Source organism: Ylistrum balloti, unplaced genomic scaffold (genome assembly GCF_031769215.1).
Source record: "Ylistrum balloti isolate Yb309-2 unplaced genomic scaffold, AGI_CSIRO_Ybal_v1 Utg369568, whole genome shotgun sequence".
NCBI lineage: Eukaryota > Metazoa > Mollusca > Bivalvia > Pectinida > Pectinidae > Ylistrum > Ylistrum balloti.
Window position 1 is genome coordinate 771,122 of NW_026781865.1, and position 19,808 is coordinate 790,929.

General features: G+C 35.5%; 3 protein-coding genes across 4 annotated transcripts; 1 reads left to right on the forward strand and 2 right to left on the reverse strand.

The window, feature by feature from the left end:
• Positions 1-1,954: 1,954 nt before the first annotated feature.
• On the forward strand, positions 1,955-5,455 carry LOC132560974 (DNA-directed RNA polymerase II subunit RPB1-like). The gene is made up of 2 exons (XM_060225721.1): positions 1,955-1,965; positions 3,148-5,455. The coding sequence occupies exons 1-2, from the start codon at positions 1,955-1,957 to the stop codon at positions 5,453-5,455; spliced, it is 2,319 nt and encodes a 772-aa protein (XP_060081704.1).
• Positions 5,456-7,574: 2,119 nt separating this feature from the next.
• On the reverse strand, positions 7,575-11,622 carry LOC132559908 (uncharacterized). Of its 2 annotated transcripts, none has more exons than XM_060224654.1 (2): positions 11,545-11,622; positions 7,575-9,117 (listed from the first exon to the last, which is right to left on the reverse strand). In XM_060224654.1, exon 2 carries the CDS (start codon positions 9,115-9,117, stop codon positions 7,894-7,896), a length of 1,224 nt encoding a protein of 407 aa, XP_060080637.1. In that variant the 5' UTR covers positions 11,545-11,622; the 3' UTR covers positions 7,575-7,893. The 2 variants fall into 2 exon arrangements, with proteins under 2 accessions (XP_060080637.1, XP_060080559.1); XM_060224576.1 differs by lacking the exon at positions 11,545-11,622 and adding an exon at positions 9,551-9,568.
• A 1,627-nt stretch (positions 11,623-13,249) lies between these two features.
• Positions 13,250-18,973, reverse strand: LOC132559502 (uncharacterized). The gene is made up of 2 exons (XM_060224165.1): positions 18,841-18,973; positions 13,250-15,246 (listed from the first exon to the last, which is right to left on the reverse strand). Exons 1-2 carry the CDS (start codon positions 18,960-18,962, stop codon positions 14,028-14,030), a joined length of 1,341 nt encoding a protein of 446 aa, XP_060080148.1. The 5' UTR covers positions 18,963-18,973; the 3' UTR covers positions 13,250-14,027.
• Positions 18,974-19,808: the final 835 nt, after the last annotated feature.

Genomic DNA, 19,808 nt, shown 5'->3' on the forward strand with positions numbered 1-19,808 from the left:
CACAAACAAATGTTGTCTGATTTACAACACATCTATATGTTAAATGACACTCAATTCAAATACATCTGCTCTTGTATCGCTATAGACCTATAGACTTCATTTTAAAAAATCCTTCAAAACTTAAATCAACGCAATTTTTGTTAAATATATCATTATAGAAGATGTGAACAGCATGACACCAACAACACGTTTGTACAACAGAGTAGTAAGTGTGACGGCGAGAGAGAGAATTGGATCTAGCAATCACTGCATCAGACAGGCGTTATGCGATAGTCATACACTGAACACGTGCGATAGATTTTTTCATTTCCGTGGAAACGTTATCTTCTCTTCGTGAAAACATTTAATTAATATGTTTTGGGTATTCTATTTGTAACCACAGTCTGAGGAAATAAAACCTGTAAATAAGCAATTCGTGTGTTTGTTTCCGGGTATAGGATTGTTGTAACACGAATATCGTGGAGTGGTGCCTGTATAGTGTGTAAATGAAGCCTGTGTATAGAAATACCGTGGTGTCATGTCACGTGTTCATTCTATCAGTACAACCTTACTCTGTTTACGATATAATATTCGTCGTTATCATAACGTTAACACTTTATCAAGATATATCGGGTGTAATTATGTTTACACTTTATCGAGATATATCGGGTGTAACTATGTTAACACTTTATTAAGATATTTCGGGTGTAATTATGTTTACACTTTATCAAGATATATCGGGTGTAATTATGTTTAGACTTTATCGAGATATATCGGGTGTAACTATGTTAACACTTTATCAAGATATATTGGGTGTAATTATGTTTACACTTTATCAAGACATATCGGGTGTAACTATATTTACACTTTATCGAGATATATCGGGTGTAACTATGTTAACACTTTATCAAGATATATCGGGTGTAATTATGTTTACACTTAATCGAGTTATATCGGGTGTAATTATGTTTACACTTTATCAAGACATATCGGGTGTAACTATGTTTACACTTTATCAAGATATATCGGGTGTAATTATGTTTACACTTTATCGAGATATATCGGGTGTTATTATGTTAACACTTTATCGAGATATATCGGGTGTTATTATGTTTACACTTAATCGAGATATATCGGGTGTAATTATTTTACACTTTATCAAGATATATCGGGTGTAATTATTTTACACTTTATCGAGATATATCGGGTGTAATTATGTAAACACTTTATCAAGATATATCGGGTGTAATTATGTTAACACTTTATCAAGATATATCGGGTGTAATTATGTTTACATTTTATCAAGATATATCGGGTGTAATTATGTTTACACTTTATCAATATGCTAAAACTTTATTAAGGTAATCTGTGAATTTCTTAATGCTTTAAGATATATTGTGTGACATTACATGACTTCTGTCTTCAGTTAGATTGTCCGTCATTATTGGGACATCCCAATTCCAATCTACTGTGTAGAATGGTGAGAACGCTTAATTAAGATGGATTGTGTTTAAATATGTGAACACCTGATTAACATACGATCTATGTAGCTACATGAACACTTTATTAAGATACATCTTGTGTAATTCAAATGAACACTTTATTAAAATTCTTGTTTGTGATTATGTGATTTCTTTAAGTAGACGCCGTACTGAAAGTACCCAAACGGATTCTAAACTTAACTAAACGAAGCTAAACTAAACTACACAAGCCTAGACAGAACCAAACGTTAGCATTAGTACAACACTACCATAACCAAGGAAACAACATACAAACCAGACACTGACAACATCAGCTTTAAAGATGAACGGGAAGTTAACACTTGTAACAACTAAACAGACACTGACAACATCAGCATTAAAGATACCCAACTGAATGGGAAAACAACTAAACAGACACTGACAACATCAGCATTAAAGATACCCAACTGAATGGGAAAACAACTAAACAGACACTGACAACATCAGCATTAAAGATGAACGGAAAGTAAACACTTGTAACAACTAAACAAACTTGAATATTTATTCTGACGCGGTATAACACTTGTTCTATTATTGATACTATTAATATTTATATTATACCTAATGTTTCTGGGACGAGTATGAAAGTTTGTGGCCAGATTGACGTATTTAAATGTTCAGCCAACTGGTGAACATGAAGTGCGGTTATTCGTTAAGATACGGACAATGTAATGGTTATCTTGTTTTGCATACATGTTGTAGTTCTTTGATGTTAAAAGGTGGAGACATGTCTGTATGTTGATGTTGAGATATTAGTTCCTCGTGTGTAGTATAATGGTACCGTGATTTACAATGTCCAGGACATGTAATGCTTCAAATTTATCATTATTTTTTTTTAATAATTCGCTTTGTGTGAATATAACAAAATACTTTTTAGAGAAGAAATACATTATCTTATATAACTTGAATTTATCTTTGATACTGAAAAAAGAAACAAAAGAATATTTATGGTGTCCCGACTTGCATCAAACCAAAGCGAGACAACTCTTGTAAGATTGTACCAAAGTACACAAGTGAACAGCACCTTTTAATAATTTAAGGTGCCATACAGTATAGCCAAACAATGAATTAAACTGCATCCTGTCCTTCTAGGACTCGTCAGTGATGCTAAGGGCCTAAATATTGAAGCCTAGGCGGCATCCAAGGAAAAGCCAAAGTGATCAAAAGAAAAGTCAAAATCTAAACGGAAAGGTGCAGCAGCCCAGTACTTAGATATATTTTGTAAATTTCATACATCATCTGATAATACACCGAAAAACAGCTGTATCTAGGGGTTTGGCTATACTATATGTAATTTTAGTATATTTAGGGATTCATTTTTCTTGTGTGTCTTTTTAGAAATCTTTAAAAAGAAAAAGAAAAAATCTATGTATACATTTAAATTTAAGAAAACGATACGGGTTCATTTACATAATCTGAGCCAAGGTCAGTATTTTGAAACCAAACTATGAATTTCACATGAATTGATGAAATTACAATGTATGTCAGCTTCCTCTTTAGTCGATGATGGACCTACCTTTAGTCATGATGGACCTACCTTTAGTAATGATGGAACTACCTTGAGTAATAATGGACCTACCTTGAGTAATGATGGACCTACCCTTAGTAATGATGGACCTAACTTGAGTAATGATTGACCTACCTTTAGTAATGTTGGACCTACCTTTAGTAATGATGGACCTACCCTTAGTAATGATGGACCTACCTTTAGTCCTGATGATCCTACCTTTAGTAATGATGGACCTACCTTTAGTAATGATGGACCTACCTTTAGTAATGTTGGACCTACCTTTAGTCATGATGGACCTACCTTTAGTAATGATGGACCTACCCTTAGTAATGATGGACCTACCTTTAGTCATGATGGGCCTACCTTTAACAATGATGGACCTACCTTTAGTCATGATGGACCTACCTTTAACAATGATGGACCTACCTTTAACAATGATGGACCTACCATTAGTCATGATGGACCTACCTTTAATAATGATGGACCTACCCTTAGTAATGATGGACCTACCTTTAGTCCTGATGATCCTACCTTTAGTAATGATGGACCTACCTTTAGTAATGTTGGACCTACCTTTAGTAATGATGATCTTACCTTTAGTAATGATGGACCTACCCTTAGTAATGATGGACCTACCTTTAGTAATGATGATCCTACCCTTAGTAATGATGGACCTACCTTTAGTCCTGATGATCCTACCCTTAATAATGATGGTCCTACCTTTAGTAATGATGATCCTACCCTTAGTAATGATGGACCTACCTTTAGTTATGCTGGACCTACCTTTAGTAATGATGATCCTACCTTTGGTCATGTTGGACCTACCTTTAACAATGATGGACCTACCTTTAGTCATGATGGACCTACCTTTAATAATGATGGACCTACCCTTAGTAATGATGGACCTACCTTTAGTCCTGATGATCCTACCTTTAGTAATGATGGACCTACCTTTAGTAATGATGGACCTACCTTTAGTAATGATGATCCTACCTTTAGTAATGATGGACCTACCCTTAGTAATGATGGACCTACCTTTAGTAATGATGATCCTACCCTTAGTAATGATGGACCTACCTTTAGTTATGCTGGACCTACCTTTAGTAATGATGATCATACCTTTGGTCATGTTGGACCTACCTTTAACAATGATGGACCTACCTTTAGTCCTGATGATCCTACCTTTAGTAATGATGGACCTACCTTTAGTAATGATGGACCTACCTTTAGTCCTGATGATCCTACCTTTAGTAATGATGGACCTACCTTTAGTATTGATGGACCTACCTTTGGTCATGTTGGACCTACCTTTAACAATGATGATCCTACCTTTAGTAATGATGGACCTACCTTTAGTAATGATGATCCTACCTTTGGTCATGTTGGACCTACCTTTTACAATGATGGACCTACCTTTAGTCCTGATGATCCTACCTTTAGTAATGATGGACCTACCTTTATTAATGATGGACCTACCATTAGTAATGATGATCCTACCTTTGGTCATGTTGGACCTACCTTTAACAATGATGGACCTACCTTTAGTCCTGATGATCCTACCTTTAGTAATGATGCACCTACCTTTGGTCATGTTGGACCTACCTTTAACAATGATGGACCTACCTTTAGTAATGATGGACCTACCTTTAGTAATGATGGACCTACCTTTAGTCCTGATGATCCTACCTTTGGTAATGATGGACCTACCTTTAGTCCTGATGATCCTACCCTTAGTAATGATGGACCTACCTTTAGTAATGATGGACCTAACTTTAGTAATGATGGACCTACCTTTAGTAATGCTGGACCTCCCTTTAGTAATAATGGACCTACCTTTAGTAATGATAGACTTACCTTTAGTTATGCTGGACCTACCTTTAGTAATGATGGACCTACCTTTAGTAATGATGGACCTAACTTTAGTAATGATGGACCTACCTTTAGTAATGCTGGACCTCCCTTTAGTAATAATGGACCTACCTTTAGTAATGATAGACTTACCTTTAGTAATGATGGACCTACATTTAGCAATGATGGACCTGCTTTTAACAATGACGGACCTACCTTTAACAATGACGGACCTACCTTTAGTAATAATGGACCTAACTTTAGTAATGATAGACCTACCTTTAGGAATGATAGACCTACCTTTAGTAATGATGGACCTACATTTAGCAATATTGGACCTGCCTTTAACAATGACGGACCTACCTTTAACAATGATGGACCTACCTTTAGTAATGATGGACCTACCTTATTAATGATGGACCTACCTTTAGTAATGATGGACCTACCTTTAGTAATAATGGACCTACCTTTAGTAATGATAGACCTACCTTTAGTAATGATGGACCTACATTTAGCAATGATGGACCTGCCTTTAACAATGACGGACCTACCTTTAACAATGACGGACGTACCTTTAGTAATGATGGACCTACCATAAACAGGGACCTAAACTCTGTTATTTTGAATGCTATACAAACTAATAATTTATGCTTCATACTTTGTACTACTGTCTGTATAAATTCAAGGAAAGTTTTACGTCATCAATTTGTCTCTCGGGTGCGATCACCGCAAACTTCCCACTAATAGTATCCCAAGCTGCTATAAAATACACTACAGGAAATGAATTATGTATTGTTACTGCACTTGTATGTCACAGATATATAAATAAGTAGAGATAAAACAAATTTTATAAGATAATAAACAAATACATAAATAAATAATAGAAAAAATATAAAACAATTCAAAAGCCATGAAAAGTTTAAATATTAACTTGAGGGGAGGCCTGGGAAATCAAAGTGCCATGTTTATAAATGTTACGTTGGAAAATGCCGTCTATTAAGATAACTTGTTCCTCAACGGTTTTGGTGGCTAGATATGTTTTATTATTCAAACACCTGTGTTCTTATAATGTTATTACTAACTGATACGATCGTAAAACGGGTAACTAATAAAAAAAAATGAAAAATCAGAAATTAAGAAAAATGACACTGCTATCAGCCTTTGTAAGGCGTAACTGAAAGAAGTACACCGAACTGACTCTAGTTTGAAAATAACGGATTAGACGAAAGCTAGACAACATCGGAAAACTTCCGTCTTGAATTTAATCGTTCATGTAATTAGGGCGGAAGTATTTATCACAAAAAGTAGTTTATTTGTAATGATAGCATATCAAATTTATGTACAGTATAGTGTTTTTCGCTTATACATTAACACAATCATGAGAAGATGAACAATTAGTCACAAAATGCATGGAATTGTATCGTCCCTATATCGACATGACTGGAAACTTGATACAGTAGAGTTAGATATGAATTAAACTGCATCATATAGCTAATTTGTCTTTCTAAGACTCGTCAGTGATGTTAAGGACTTTTTGAAATCTAGTAGGCGACTGGAAAATCAAAACTAACACACACACACAAAAAGATGTTCAGTAAACTTCCTTATTTTCATGGAATTGATGTTCTCTTTTTGACTTGTTTCTGTTACTGCTGTTTTTCTGTTTTGTTTTGTTTGTTGCTGTTTTTCGTGTTTGTTTTTATTCTTTGACAAGTTCCGATCATCACTACTAATAATAATTCCCGTTTAAAAAGAGTGTATCAGAAACAATTATACAATATGCTAAAACATAACAATAATCTCAATGAATCTGAGAATTGAAATATATTCGCTGATTAGTAATACATAAATGTTTTGAATTAAAATTATGACAATAACTGAGATATATCTTATTAAATACCACTTATACTGTAATATTTTTACATTAACAGAACTTAATTGTAGCCAATATTTACAGATAAATGATTTTCATTGGCCTCAAATTTTATGAGTTTTCCAAAAATATACATTTTCGTCGACACTTAATTTTATGAATTAATCTTGACCACAAAATTAACACGTATTAAAATCCATGTCAAATTTTGTCTGTTAATCATTTCGTGGATATAAGAATAGTGAAAATAAAATCCACACGAAAATTAATTACTTTACAGTAAGTAGGACCTGTCTATAACAACACAGCCTGATTAGTGAGATGTCTTTGTTTATTATCAGACTAATAACACAAAATGTTGACAAATTATAGGTATAAGTAGTAAACAGAGAAATTTTTTGCTTGTTTTCAACCGATAGATAAGTAGCAGACTCTCTCATTTTTAAAGAGAAATACTGTCGATGAAAATAATTACATCAAAATGATGTCAATTTATAAAAAAAATATATAACTAATAAAAACTTTTTTTTTAATTAGTAAAGAAACAGAAATTTTCGCTTGTGTTTTCTAATGACACGAGTGAAAGAAGGAGTAAAACCTCCTTTAACATACACTCTTAATTTCCACATTTGATCAGCATGTGCTAGGAATTTAAATTACCTTGGAGTAGATTAAAACTTCAGATCACTAGTTGAAAATTTAAATATTTATATTTATAAATCCTATCTTCCATGATTTTGCAAAACTGAAATAAGACTAAATATCTGACGTGAAAAATTCACCGTTTTATGCTGAAATGCTTTGAGAATTGTTTTGTGAACATTATAATGAAGATCGTCTACCTCCAAAGTGAATTAAACACGATCAAGCTGACAATATTTTATTACTTCAGTATGTGTCATTAGTATCGCTAAAACAAACCTTCAGGATTAATACTTGTAGATAAATCGCAATTAATCACATAGTATACGAACACCTTGATTACAATATCATGTCTGATGTATGTACGTTTTATTATATATGTGATAGTGAGTCATGCCTTTAACACAGTGAGCTGTATAGATGTGCAGCAATCTGTAAAATAGAAGTGAAATGTACAAACTTTTTAAAGTGTTACTTAACTTTTCTTTTTGAACTGGATTGGGGTTTTCACATAGAAATATTTAGTCTAACATTACATCTTCTCGGTATCGGCAGAATGCCAGTTTGTGATTCATGCATGCTTTCGCAGCCTCTACATAAAGTCCCGCATTTGAAGAACATTTGTAGACTTTCCACTGTAAGTAGCAGACTTGAACCAGTTTAAGCAAATGCTCCTCATGTGAATCAAGATCTCGTGCAAGTAGCGTGTCAATTATTTCGCGCCATGTGTTTTCATTGACGGTAGCCGCCACAGTGGTTGGAATCAGGGCAGGAGCATCAACGGTCAGGTATGTTGCTAGGAGACAGCATGTAAACGTCCTCAGAGCGTCCATGGCGTCTACAGGATTCAGACACGGGATAATCTGTCGAAGCGACCACGAAGACGTCACACCATGCAAGAGAAAAAAGTCGTTTGGTCTTTCGGATATTGCATACACTACAATAGCCTGGTCAATCAGCCAGTCTGAGAGACGGAGGAGAAATTCTGCGTCCTTTGAACTGCTTGTGGCTTGTGGAATTCTTAATCTGTTCGCATACTTAAGAAGTACGTCTCCACAATTCTCTGTCAGGGCAGAGAATCTGTTCGAAAACCCACTTCCTAAGAATCTCCCAGTTTTCTTGATTACCAAGGCCCCATCCAACATGTTCTGACGAAGAGATGTGTCAGCCCGCATCTCTTGTAGAAGATCCAATATAGCCATGTCACCTGTACCAAAGTTTGCAATATTGTTTTCAGTCTTCCTATCGTCGATTGTAAGTACAGCACAAGAGTGATGTAGATATGCTAGCCCTTCACATACCACAGTGCCATGTTTAACGTGAAAGCCATACCCTAGCTGAATAAGTCCATGAAAGGCTACACAGCCCAAGCCTCGAATCAGTTTTGGAAATTCGGCTTTAATGATATCCTCGAGGGACCCATGCACCTTCAATTTATCGATATAGGCGTTTCTGATTCCGTAGAAAGATATTCTCTTTCCACGAAGTTCTTGAAGTGATTCCTCACTAACTGGAAGCACGTTGGGATTTTCATCTGTATGGTCTGGGTGGTCAGGAGACTCCAAATCCTGACCACACCAAATAGCGAACTCCGCAATCTTCTTCTGGGATGCTCCGAGATCCTTCAAAGCGACAATGCCATGCGCCATGTGATTCGACATAAACCCATTGTACTCTATGAAGTATTTTTGAGTAGAGTATTCCTGAAGGATATCCGTCAGCCATTTATCTGTGTTTGCAGCCATCTGTCAAGTTAGATTTTTTATATTAATTAATATCATCTAATCTATCACACAGATGAGTATATATTATTAAGTTTCCAAAGTCGTTGCAATTATGAAAAATACTGCACCGATGTTTTGTTTTCACAGCAGAATCTGGATATGATATTGCATCCTCTTCAAACGTTAAGGCATTTAGTTCTATGATTTTAACTTACTATGATAAATGTTAGATGTCCGTGTACCGACAGTATATATACTTACTATGATGTTGTATTAAAACCGGAAACGGGATCTACAACGTACCGATACAGATACAGATAAATGTTAGATGTTCTCACTGTACCGACAGTATATATACTTACTATGATAAATGTTAAATGTCCTTGTACCGACAGTATATATATTTACTATGATAAATGTTAGATGTCCTTGTACCGACAGTATATATACTTACTATGATAAATATTAGATGTCCTCACTGTACCGACAGTATATATACTTACTATGATAAATATTAGATGTCCTCACTGTACCGACAGTATATATACTTACTATGATAAATGTTAGATGTCCTTGTACCGACAGTATATATACTTACTATGATAAATGTTAGATGTCCTCACTGTACCGACAGTATATATACTTACTATGATAAATATTAGATGCCCTCACTGTACCGACAGTATATATACTTACTATGATAAATGTTAGATGTCCTCACTGTACCGACAGTATATATACTTACTATGATAAATATTAGATGCCCTCACTGTACCGACAGTATATATACTTACTATGATAAATATTAGATGTCCTCACTGTACCGACAGTATATATACTTACAGTATATATATGATAAATATTAGATGTCCTCACTGTACCGACAGTATATATACTTACTATGATAAATGTTAGATGTCCTTGTACCGACAGTATATATACTTACTATGATAAATATTAGATGTCCTCACTGTACCGACAGTATATATACTTACTATGATAAATGTTAGATGTCCTCACTGTACCGACAGTATATATACTTACTATGATAAATATTAGATGCCCTCACTGTACCGACAGTATATATACTTACTATGATAAATGTTAGATGTCCTTGTACCGACAGTATATATACTTACTATGATAAATGTTAGATGTCCTCACTGTACCGACAGTATATATACTTACTATGATAAATGTTAGATGTCCTTGTACCGACAGTATATATACTTACTATGATAAATGTTAGATGTCCTCACTGTACCGACAGTATATATACTTACTATGATAAATATTAGATGCCCTCACTGTACCGACAGTATATATACTTACTATGATAAATGTTAGCTGTCCTTGTACCGACAGTATATATACTTACTATGATAAATGTTAGATGTTCTCACTGTACCGACAGTATATATACTTACTATGATAAATGTTAGATGTCCTTGTACCGACAGTATATATACTTACTATGATAAATGTTAGATGTCCTCACTGTACCGACAGTATATATACTTACTATGATAAATGTTAGATGTCCTTGTACCGACAGTATATATACTTACTATGATAAATGTTAGATGTCCTCACTGTACCGACAGTATATATACTTACTATGATAAATATTAGATGTCCTCACTGTACCGACAGTATATATACTTACTATGATAAATGTTAGATGTCCTTGTACCGACAGTATACATACTTACTATGATAAATGTTAGATGTCCTCACTGTACCGACAGTATATATACTTACTATGATAAATGTTAGATGTCCTTGTACCGACAGTATATATACTTACTATGATAAATGTTAGATGTCCTCACTGTACCGACAGTATATATACTTACTATGATAAATGTTAGATGTCCTTGTACCGACAGTATATATATTTACTATGATAAATATTAGATGTCCTCACAGTATATATACCGATAAACAGTATATATACTTACTATGATAAATATTAGATGTCCTCACTGTACCGACAGTATATATACTTACTATGATAAATGTTAGATGTCCTCACTGTACCGACAGTATATATACTTACTATGATAAATGTTAGATGTCCTTGTACCGACAGTATATATACTTACTATGATAAATATTAGATGTCCTCACTGTACCGACAGTATATATATTTACTATGATAAATATTAGATGTCCTCACTGTACCGACAGTATATATACTTACTATGATAAATGTTAGATGTCCTCACTGTACCGACAGTATATATACTTACTATGATAAATGTTAGATGTCCTCACTGTACCGACAGTATATATACTTACTATGATAAATATTAGATGTCCTCACTGTACCGACAGTATATATACTTACTATGATAAATATTAGATGTCCTCACTGTACCGACAGTATATATACTTACTATGATAAATATTAGATGTCCTCACTGTACCGACAGTATATATACTTACTATGATAAATGTTAGATGTCCTCACTGTATAAATGTTAGGTGTACGCTGTTACATTTGACAATGAAATGCGCTCCAGTACTGACTGGATTGCGGTGTCTTCTCTACCAACAGTATCTAATGTTCTGTGTCTGATGTAATCAACATAATATTTTCATGTGTGTTATTAACCGGGACATGGGGCCCAAACAGGGAATACTTTAGTACCTACCACCTACCCATCAAAATGTGACGAATGGTGTGTGGGCTTATCATGTGTTGATAACAGTTTTATTTAAAGTTCGAGTTCCCGTCGAATATATAAACATGTACAAAATGTTACTCTTTTAAAATTAGAATTGAAGTTACTTAAAACTTACATAAACAATTTTTTTTCTAAATGAAATACATCATGCTTTGATTATCACCTCGCTAAACTGGATTATGTCAACTTTCGAGTGAATTTCCAAACAAGCCAATGTTGCTCTCGCCTTGGTTGACCCTCTGACCGACTTGTGAGTGACTCGTGATTTTTGGGTTAAATAAATCTCCGATTATCTTATCCTTGTGTAGCCCATAAAGGTTGTGGGTGGAACTAGGTTATATAAATATACAAATATGTATAGGTAGTACTTCACATGTGTTTACATCAACGTGTCGTGCGTAAACATACATACGCTTCTTCTTATGCATCGCCACGATTTCATCCGTGCAACAAATAAGTACGTATCGAGATGTCCGATAGAGGAATATGTAATTTCAATGCAAGACATCATTTCGACATTCTATACCGCTAACTTTTCAACATTTAATCTCGCAATTTCTTCCTTGATAATACGAAGGCATATACAAAAGGCAAATCCATAATATTTCACATTTTCCCCCAATGGATATCTACTCTGTTAGTTCAACCATCAAGCTCAAATAACAAAAACTTCGGTCTTCTGAGGTAATACATGTCCTAAGAAACCTAACAGTATCAATGTATTGCGGTTTATCTATAGGTACCTACTGGTCGTTGTAGCTTGGTATCAGTGTTTTGTTTTTCGCGGCTAAAGGTTTCTGACTTATTGCACAAGTTTTCCAGAGATAAAATTATTGAAGACTTGAAAATTTTGGATCATCACCATGATCTCGTTTGTTCTGTTTCCCTGTAAGATATGAAGTCAGTTGTGTCTGTCGCCGTTAGTGTATTGGTTTCTTGTTACTGTACTCATTGCTCATTTTGACGACATGAAACAAATAAGACTGATCTAGATTTTAAAAGCTTTCCCTTTGAAGACACTAGGTCTTTTAAATTGTCTAAGGGATAGGAAAATGCGTTCTTTGTTCACGATTTCTCTCAATTGTACAGGTGCTACATAAAACAATAGTCTATGGCTTCCTAATTTTGTCTGTTACACCGGCACAAATATAACATTTTATAGTTATTGAGTATCAACAGTAAAACTAAGTGATTAAACTGACGAGATATGATATTTCATATATATTCATATATATATATTTCAATATATATTGGATAGTTTATGTAGGTAAGTAAATGTGTTTAACGTTAGTCACGTTGAAAGCTACTTAAATCAAGTACAATCATGACCCCGATGTTATAGCATTAATATATGCTTGTACACCATATCCTTCACTAATAAATTGAGTAGAGCTTGGAAAAAAGGTAAATTTGGTTTGACATCGGATAAAGAATCAGAACGCTTTTATTAAAACACTACTACATTGAAAATAAATGCACAGTATGAGAGTTGTTTATATTTACATCTAGCAGTCACATACACACACCCTCACACACACACACACACACACATATATATATATACATATATATATATATATATATTCCTTTATCAAAGTGATAAAATATTGTCGGCACAGATGTTAACAAAGTAGTGACAGAAGAGATTTTTTCACTCTGAACAATCAAAACCTTTCCTGTTTTCTTAAACATCTACAAATATAATAAATATATTTAAACCATCAGATGAATATCCGGAATATATCGGTTTCTGCATTATAAATTTTGGTAGCAGCTGTGAGCCAGGTGGAATTTGATTTTAATTCTAGAAGTATATGTACCTGTGTTTATTTCATGGTTTCACTGTGAATATATGTATATCACATATTTTTCAAGAAAGACGGACAAGTGAGGTACTGATATCCTGCCTTAAATGCAGCATATTTTTCAGTCATATGTGCAAACCAAATCAGGTACGATGCATACCAAATAGGAATAACTCCTTGAAGGTGTTGAGATGTTAAGTGGCCCCTGATGTAACTCTGAAAACCGATTGGCACACGTCCGCATTGTCGAGACTAGTAAAACAACATACCTTAGTTTAAACTTGTGCTACTGCAACATTGCAGTCAATAAGTCATGAACTACGGATCTATGATTATAGTATTAGTGCGTCTAATTGATTACATTATTTTACACTTTGAAATCCGATTTCATATGATTATTCCTATCGGATGTTGGATAAAAGTCCAGTTTCTAAAATTAACTAACGTTACCGAAGCTGAGGTCGTTATCCATGCTCGTTTGAGCAGCATGTAAATAGATGTCCGCCATGTTTGAACAGTCCTTTTCACGCCAAAGGTCATGACACACCTGTACAAGTTTATAGATATGTTCGTCAGTGTCACGTGATAAAACTTCGTTGATGACGTCCGTCCAATCAGAGGCTGTGACGTCACTTTGTGGGACCTTCGGCTTATTCGTTAGTGCAGGACATTCCTGTGAGACGTACACCGCTAACAAAGCACATGTAAATGTTCTCAATGCATCAACGGCATCTGCAGGTTTTAATACAGGGATGATCTGACGTAATGACCAAGCAGCTGTGACGCCATGAAGAAGAAAGAAGTTGTTTTTCATGTCAGATAATGCATAAACAGCAATGGATTGGTTAAGTAACCAATCAGCGACTGCCACGACCAGGTCAGCTTCATCCTTAAAACTCTCCATTACTGGTACTTTGATTTTGTACGCATACTTCAGTAGATTGTCACCAACACTCATGAGAGCAGCCACTTTGTATTGAAATCCTCCAGATGCCCAATCACTTTTTGACAGCTTCACGGCTTCTTCTTTCATAAATATTCTTAATTGTTCGTCCTTAGCCAATTCCTCAAGTATGACCAAAATGTCTGTATCTCCTTTTCCAAAATGGCTAATGTCATTGTCTGAGTTTTTCTCGTCAAATATTAATGGTTTGCAGGAGTGATGAAGATATGCTAGACCTTCGGTGACGGTTGTTGGACAACGTGCGCTGTAGCCATACCCCGTGTGTATTAATCCATGCGCCGCTGAGCACACTAACCCTCGACTCAAATTAGGAAACTCGGCTCTCAAAATTTCCTCCAAAGAGCCATATTCTTTGAGTTTCATGATATACCGATTTCGTAATTTGTAGAACAATTTTCTTTGTCCAAGGAGTTTGTGAAGTTCGTCATCCGTTGCGGGGTCTGCGTCAGTACTTTCGTCGTTATGACGTGGGTGATTTGGCGGTTCAAGATTTACTTTATTCTTATAGTCGTCAACGAACCTTTTCACTCGGTTTTGGTCACCCCCTAGCCTCTCTATGGCGATGATGCCATGCGCAATGTGGTTGCTGAAAAATGTCCTGTATTCTATGTAGTGATTCTGTGTTGATTGTTCCTCCAGGATCTCCTTCAACCAGGAACTCCCGAGAGATGTGACAGTAGACATGGTGAATCTACAAAGGCAGTTTATACATGAATATCTTTAAGATTTTGTATACACAAAGCAGGCAAATATCACTCAAAAATCATTCACAAGCCTATACTATTATATCATTAAAAAACTGATTTTTGACACTATGATTCATCGAATAGCCACTATTATCCTTATTTCAAAAACACATTGCCTTAGGTCATCTGAGACAAAATCTCATGGTGGCCGCGAACGCCGGCGTTGTGCGTCCATAAACTTTTAACATTTTCGACTTCTTCACAAAAAAACATGAATGGATTTCATTGAAATTTTGGAAAACCTTACCTGGCCTAAACCACGATAATGAATTATACGGTCCCCATTGAACGGGGCCTGAGGAGTGGGTCCAAAAGAGGTCAAATTTACTAGAATTTCAAAATTTCTCTACTCAACTCCCAGATATGGTAGAAGTAAATACTCTTCATGGATAGAAATGTTTCACCGTGTGTGCTCTACCAAAATTGTGAATTTTATGGCCTCAGTGTCTCGCATTTTCCCCAGTGGGGAGGAGGTAAAGTTTGCTGTAGTTTATATAGCAAAAGTAGATTTTTGAGCATAACTTGTTTAATTTCTTTGGAAATATTTCAAACTTGGGTAGAACTATGAGCAAGGGATGACGGCTTAATGGTATGCCCCTATTGATCCTGTGTGACCCCAAGGGCTGATTGGCGGGGCCATAAGAGGTCATATCGACTAGAATTTCAAATTCTTCTTCTCAACCAGATATGGTAGAAATAAATGCTCTTCATGGACGAAGTGTCTTCCAAAATTGTGAATTTCGTTTTCCCAGGGTCTCACATCTGTTCCTGGAGAAGGGATAAAGTTTACTGTAGTTTATTAAGGGAAAGTAGACTTCTGAGCAAACATTGGACATATTTCAAACTTTGTTAGAATTACATGTATAGGATGGCGGCTTGATTGTATGCGCATATCTATCATATTTGATCCTGGCTAGTCCCCACGGGGTAATGGGCGGGTCAAGAAGGGACACATTGACTCAAATTTGAAAAATCCACATTTCAACATTCAGATATGGTAGAATCAAATGCAGTTCGTTGTTCGGCCCTCGTGCTTTACCTAAATTGTGAATTTCTCGACCCCCGAGCATTACTTTTCACCACAGGAAAGGGTGTGAATTTAAGCGTGGTTTATAGCGATATTGCATTTTTGAGCACAACACTGTTTATTTTTTTATTTTCCAATGGAAATAACTTGGTAAGAATTATCAGTATAGGACAACGGTTATGATGGTATGCATGTATTGACACTGGCTCAGACTCCAAAGGGCTTACAGCATAACACCGAAACCTTACTATCATCAATGTCACGAACTATTTGTAATGACACTTACACTAGAACCTTCATATCAATATTGCTTATCCAAGATGACCGTCAAGGACGCTCGGCCACATGTACTTTAAAAAATTACAATCTTGTAAATATGCATTTGATAAATCATTAAGACGCACTCATAAAAGCAAAAATTAACAAGAAAGACAGCGTTTCCTGGTCGGAACGTATACAAAACATTGGGAAAAGTTTTCAAAGGCTTCTGTGTTCACATAAACACTTATTCTAAAAGCCAAATTGTTGGAAAAACAGAGCTGACAGAAATATGTATGACAGGGACCTGTGTTAATGAAGTTAGGAGTGTATAGTTATAACCTGAGCAGATGAATAGAAGAAAAGCAGCTGGGGGTTATTTTATTGTTTAAAGCGAGATAATACAAGAAGATGTGAAAAACGCATTGTAATTTTTAGAAAATTTAGACCACCGAAGGACACAGCTGTACACTGTTTCAATGCCATCGATCAGCGTGAATAAACATTTGGGATTTCGAGATTCTGTATTCCACAAATATTTAGTTAATCTCAGTTATCACTTATGTTACATCTAATCATCATCTATCTCGTGTATACGAATGTAGTCATTTTCCACAAGAACAAATATCTATTCTCAAAATAACAATACAAACATCAAAACAGAAAAGTAATGAAATACTTCATTATTGAACGCAAACAAGTTTTTGAAATTTCTTGCAGTGGCGTGAGCCGTTTACAGAGGTGTTTTGAGGTACCCACAATTCACCCTGGGAGAGAACAGGTTTGCCAAAGTGAAAACATCAGTTTTGTTGGAAAGGCCAACTTGATAATATACAATGTTTATGACATGCCATCCGGCAATAGTATACTCACAATGGGCAAAAGCATCCTTGTACATCATTTTCAATGCTGAGAGATAAGCAAGGTGAAGCATTTTCACGACAGAGGTATGTCATGGCTTTCGAACAGAACTATAACCTTCCTCACTAACGACTCAAAAGAAAGCCTGAAGATACTAGATTCACTTCCACAAGCTTTTCTGAACACCATTCAGTATTCATTTCAATATGTAACATCTATAATCTATGAAAGCAGGTCTTCATCATGGACAAAGATAGATTTGATGGAGAAAGGGTTGTAATAGCAATGCTTTAATAACTAAGTTTACACACAGGCCTACTTACTAATGGTTTGCACACGGACCAATCCGACAAAAAGTGTCAGGATAAATTAATTCGTGTGAAATATCGAAAGTTTTTCATAAAATATGCATACCTGTTCGCGGAGAGTCCGTCAGTGGTTGTGTGAACCTTTAATAGTGTAGATATATATATATACCCCAGACTTGCTTGACATCTGTCCAAGTCGTTCACGGTTTCAGTTGAAGTTAAAAAGTAATTTCTAGATGAAGTTATAAATTTACACGACAACCCTATCTCAACACACTTTCGGCCGAACTTTGATCCCCACAGCATATGTAGCTTATAAAAGAGAGAGAAAATTTATCTTAATTCTGTCGATGCTTAGAAAGAAATGTTTAACTATTAGTGGCACCAAGTTTGACCGGAAGTATTCGTCAGTTTTTTGACAGCAACTAGCATAAAAACGCTTACAAATGGAAGTATGCTAACATTCTGACGTTTCTCTGTGGTCAAGACACACTGTATACAGCCCATAGAGTGGCCATTATTGGTGGACCCTTATATATCCAGACGATACAACAGGTACGGCTATTGATCTTTTGACCTATTTATTCATATGAAAACACATACATTAATTACACACAGCTACAGACGGCTCCAGTCCTCTGAGGAGGATGCAGGTCGCCCCCTCACATCGCCAGAACACTGACGTTCGTCGGTGAGACGTTTCCCGGCAACGGGAGGAGATGCGAAGGCGGAAAACCTGTTAACTAACCAACCATTTAAAAGTGGGACAAACAAGTCGACCATTATTTCCTCCATATTTGTATACTTCTGAAGGCGTTGATTGCGGTTTTAAACACAATTTAACTTTCATTCGGTTTAAGGTAACTCTTACAGGGGTGTGTATAGTTGTATACACATGGTATAAACGAAGAGAAAGAATTTGATCTGATTTGATTTGATCGGAAGATACACATACCAGCCCATCTTTTAATACGGAAGTGAACGTCTAAACTTACTGCTTAAAATAATGGGCTTGAGTAAGTCTAAATCACCCAAGGTTACTGATATCATTACATATGGTCTTATATACACATATATATACTTACTGACGATTGTCTTTGAAATTCGAACTGCACACCAATTTAGTCGTCTGCAGCCTGGAAACGTAAATACGAGTTGTGCGTCGTAAGCAGGACAGTCGACGTACAAAGGCGTATACTGCTAACATTGGGTAAATATGACACGCAGGGGATCTAGCACGGGGTATTTCCTATTTTTATCGTAGATACGAGTTACTTCCCCTTTTACTGTGCTTGCATTTTCGTCTCCTGTAATCATGATCAAAATTCTTTGTTGTCGAGGTTAATGGGGAAAACAAATACTCTCGTTGCTGAGGAGGTGGAAATTTCTATGTAAATATTTCATTGTTCGCGTTAATTAAAGGCGGGTTATAAATATGTATCTTATATAAAACTCTCTCGGTATGTTTTGTGTATTCCGTTTTATTTTATCCGGGACCCTATTGGTTTCCTTTTTCTGTTTTGTCGGCACTGATCTCTCGCTTTATATTTCTGTGCAGTTTTTTTCTGTGTGGATGCCTTTTCGTATTATATATGTGCAGTACTCTCTCAAACGAATTTTTTGCTTTTCAGACAGGTTGTGAGTGTAAGATATAACATTTATTCTTCCAACCCTTTTTTCAGGAAAGTACACATGACTTTCTTTTTTGTATCCACAACCTATTGTGTTTACATGTTGCACTTGATTCGATCCTCAAGATTATCAAGATTTTTGTCGTCAATTAACATGCGAACTCGTAACAATGGGTCTCAAAAGATGCAGGTTGATGAAAATTATAGAGAAGATTTTTGGTCGTCAAAGTGATATCATTGTGAAAAGTTCCTTTTCTTGGTGCTATATGAAGCTGGACGTGTAATGCGCGTTAGTTTGCATGCTGGTTCCATTGTTGTATACATTGTTCTTATTTGTGAACGTGACATTACTTACTTGTATTGACGAAGGTGTACATAGCGGATATCGTTGAAGAAGCAGAGGACGTTTATTCTTCCAGGAC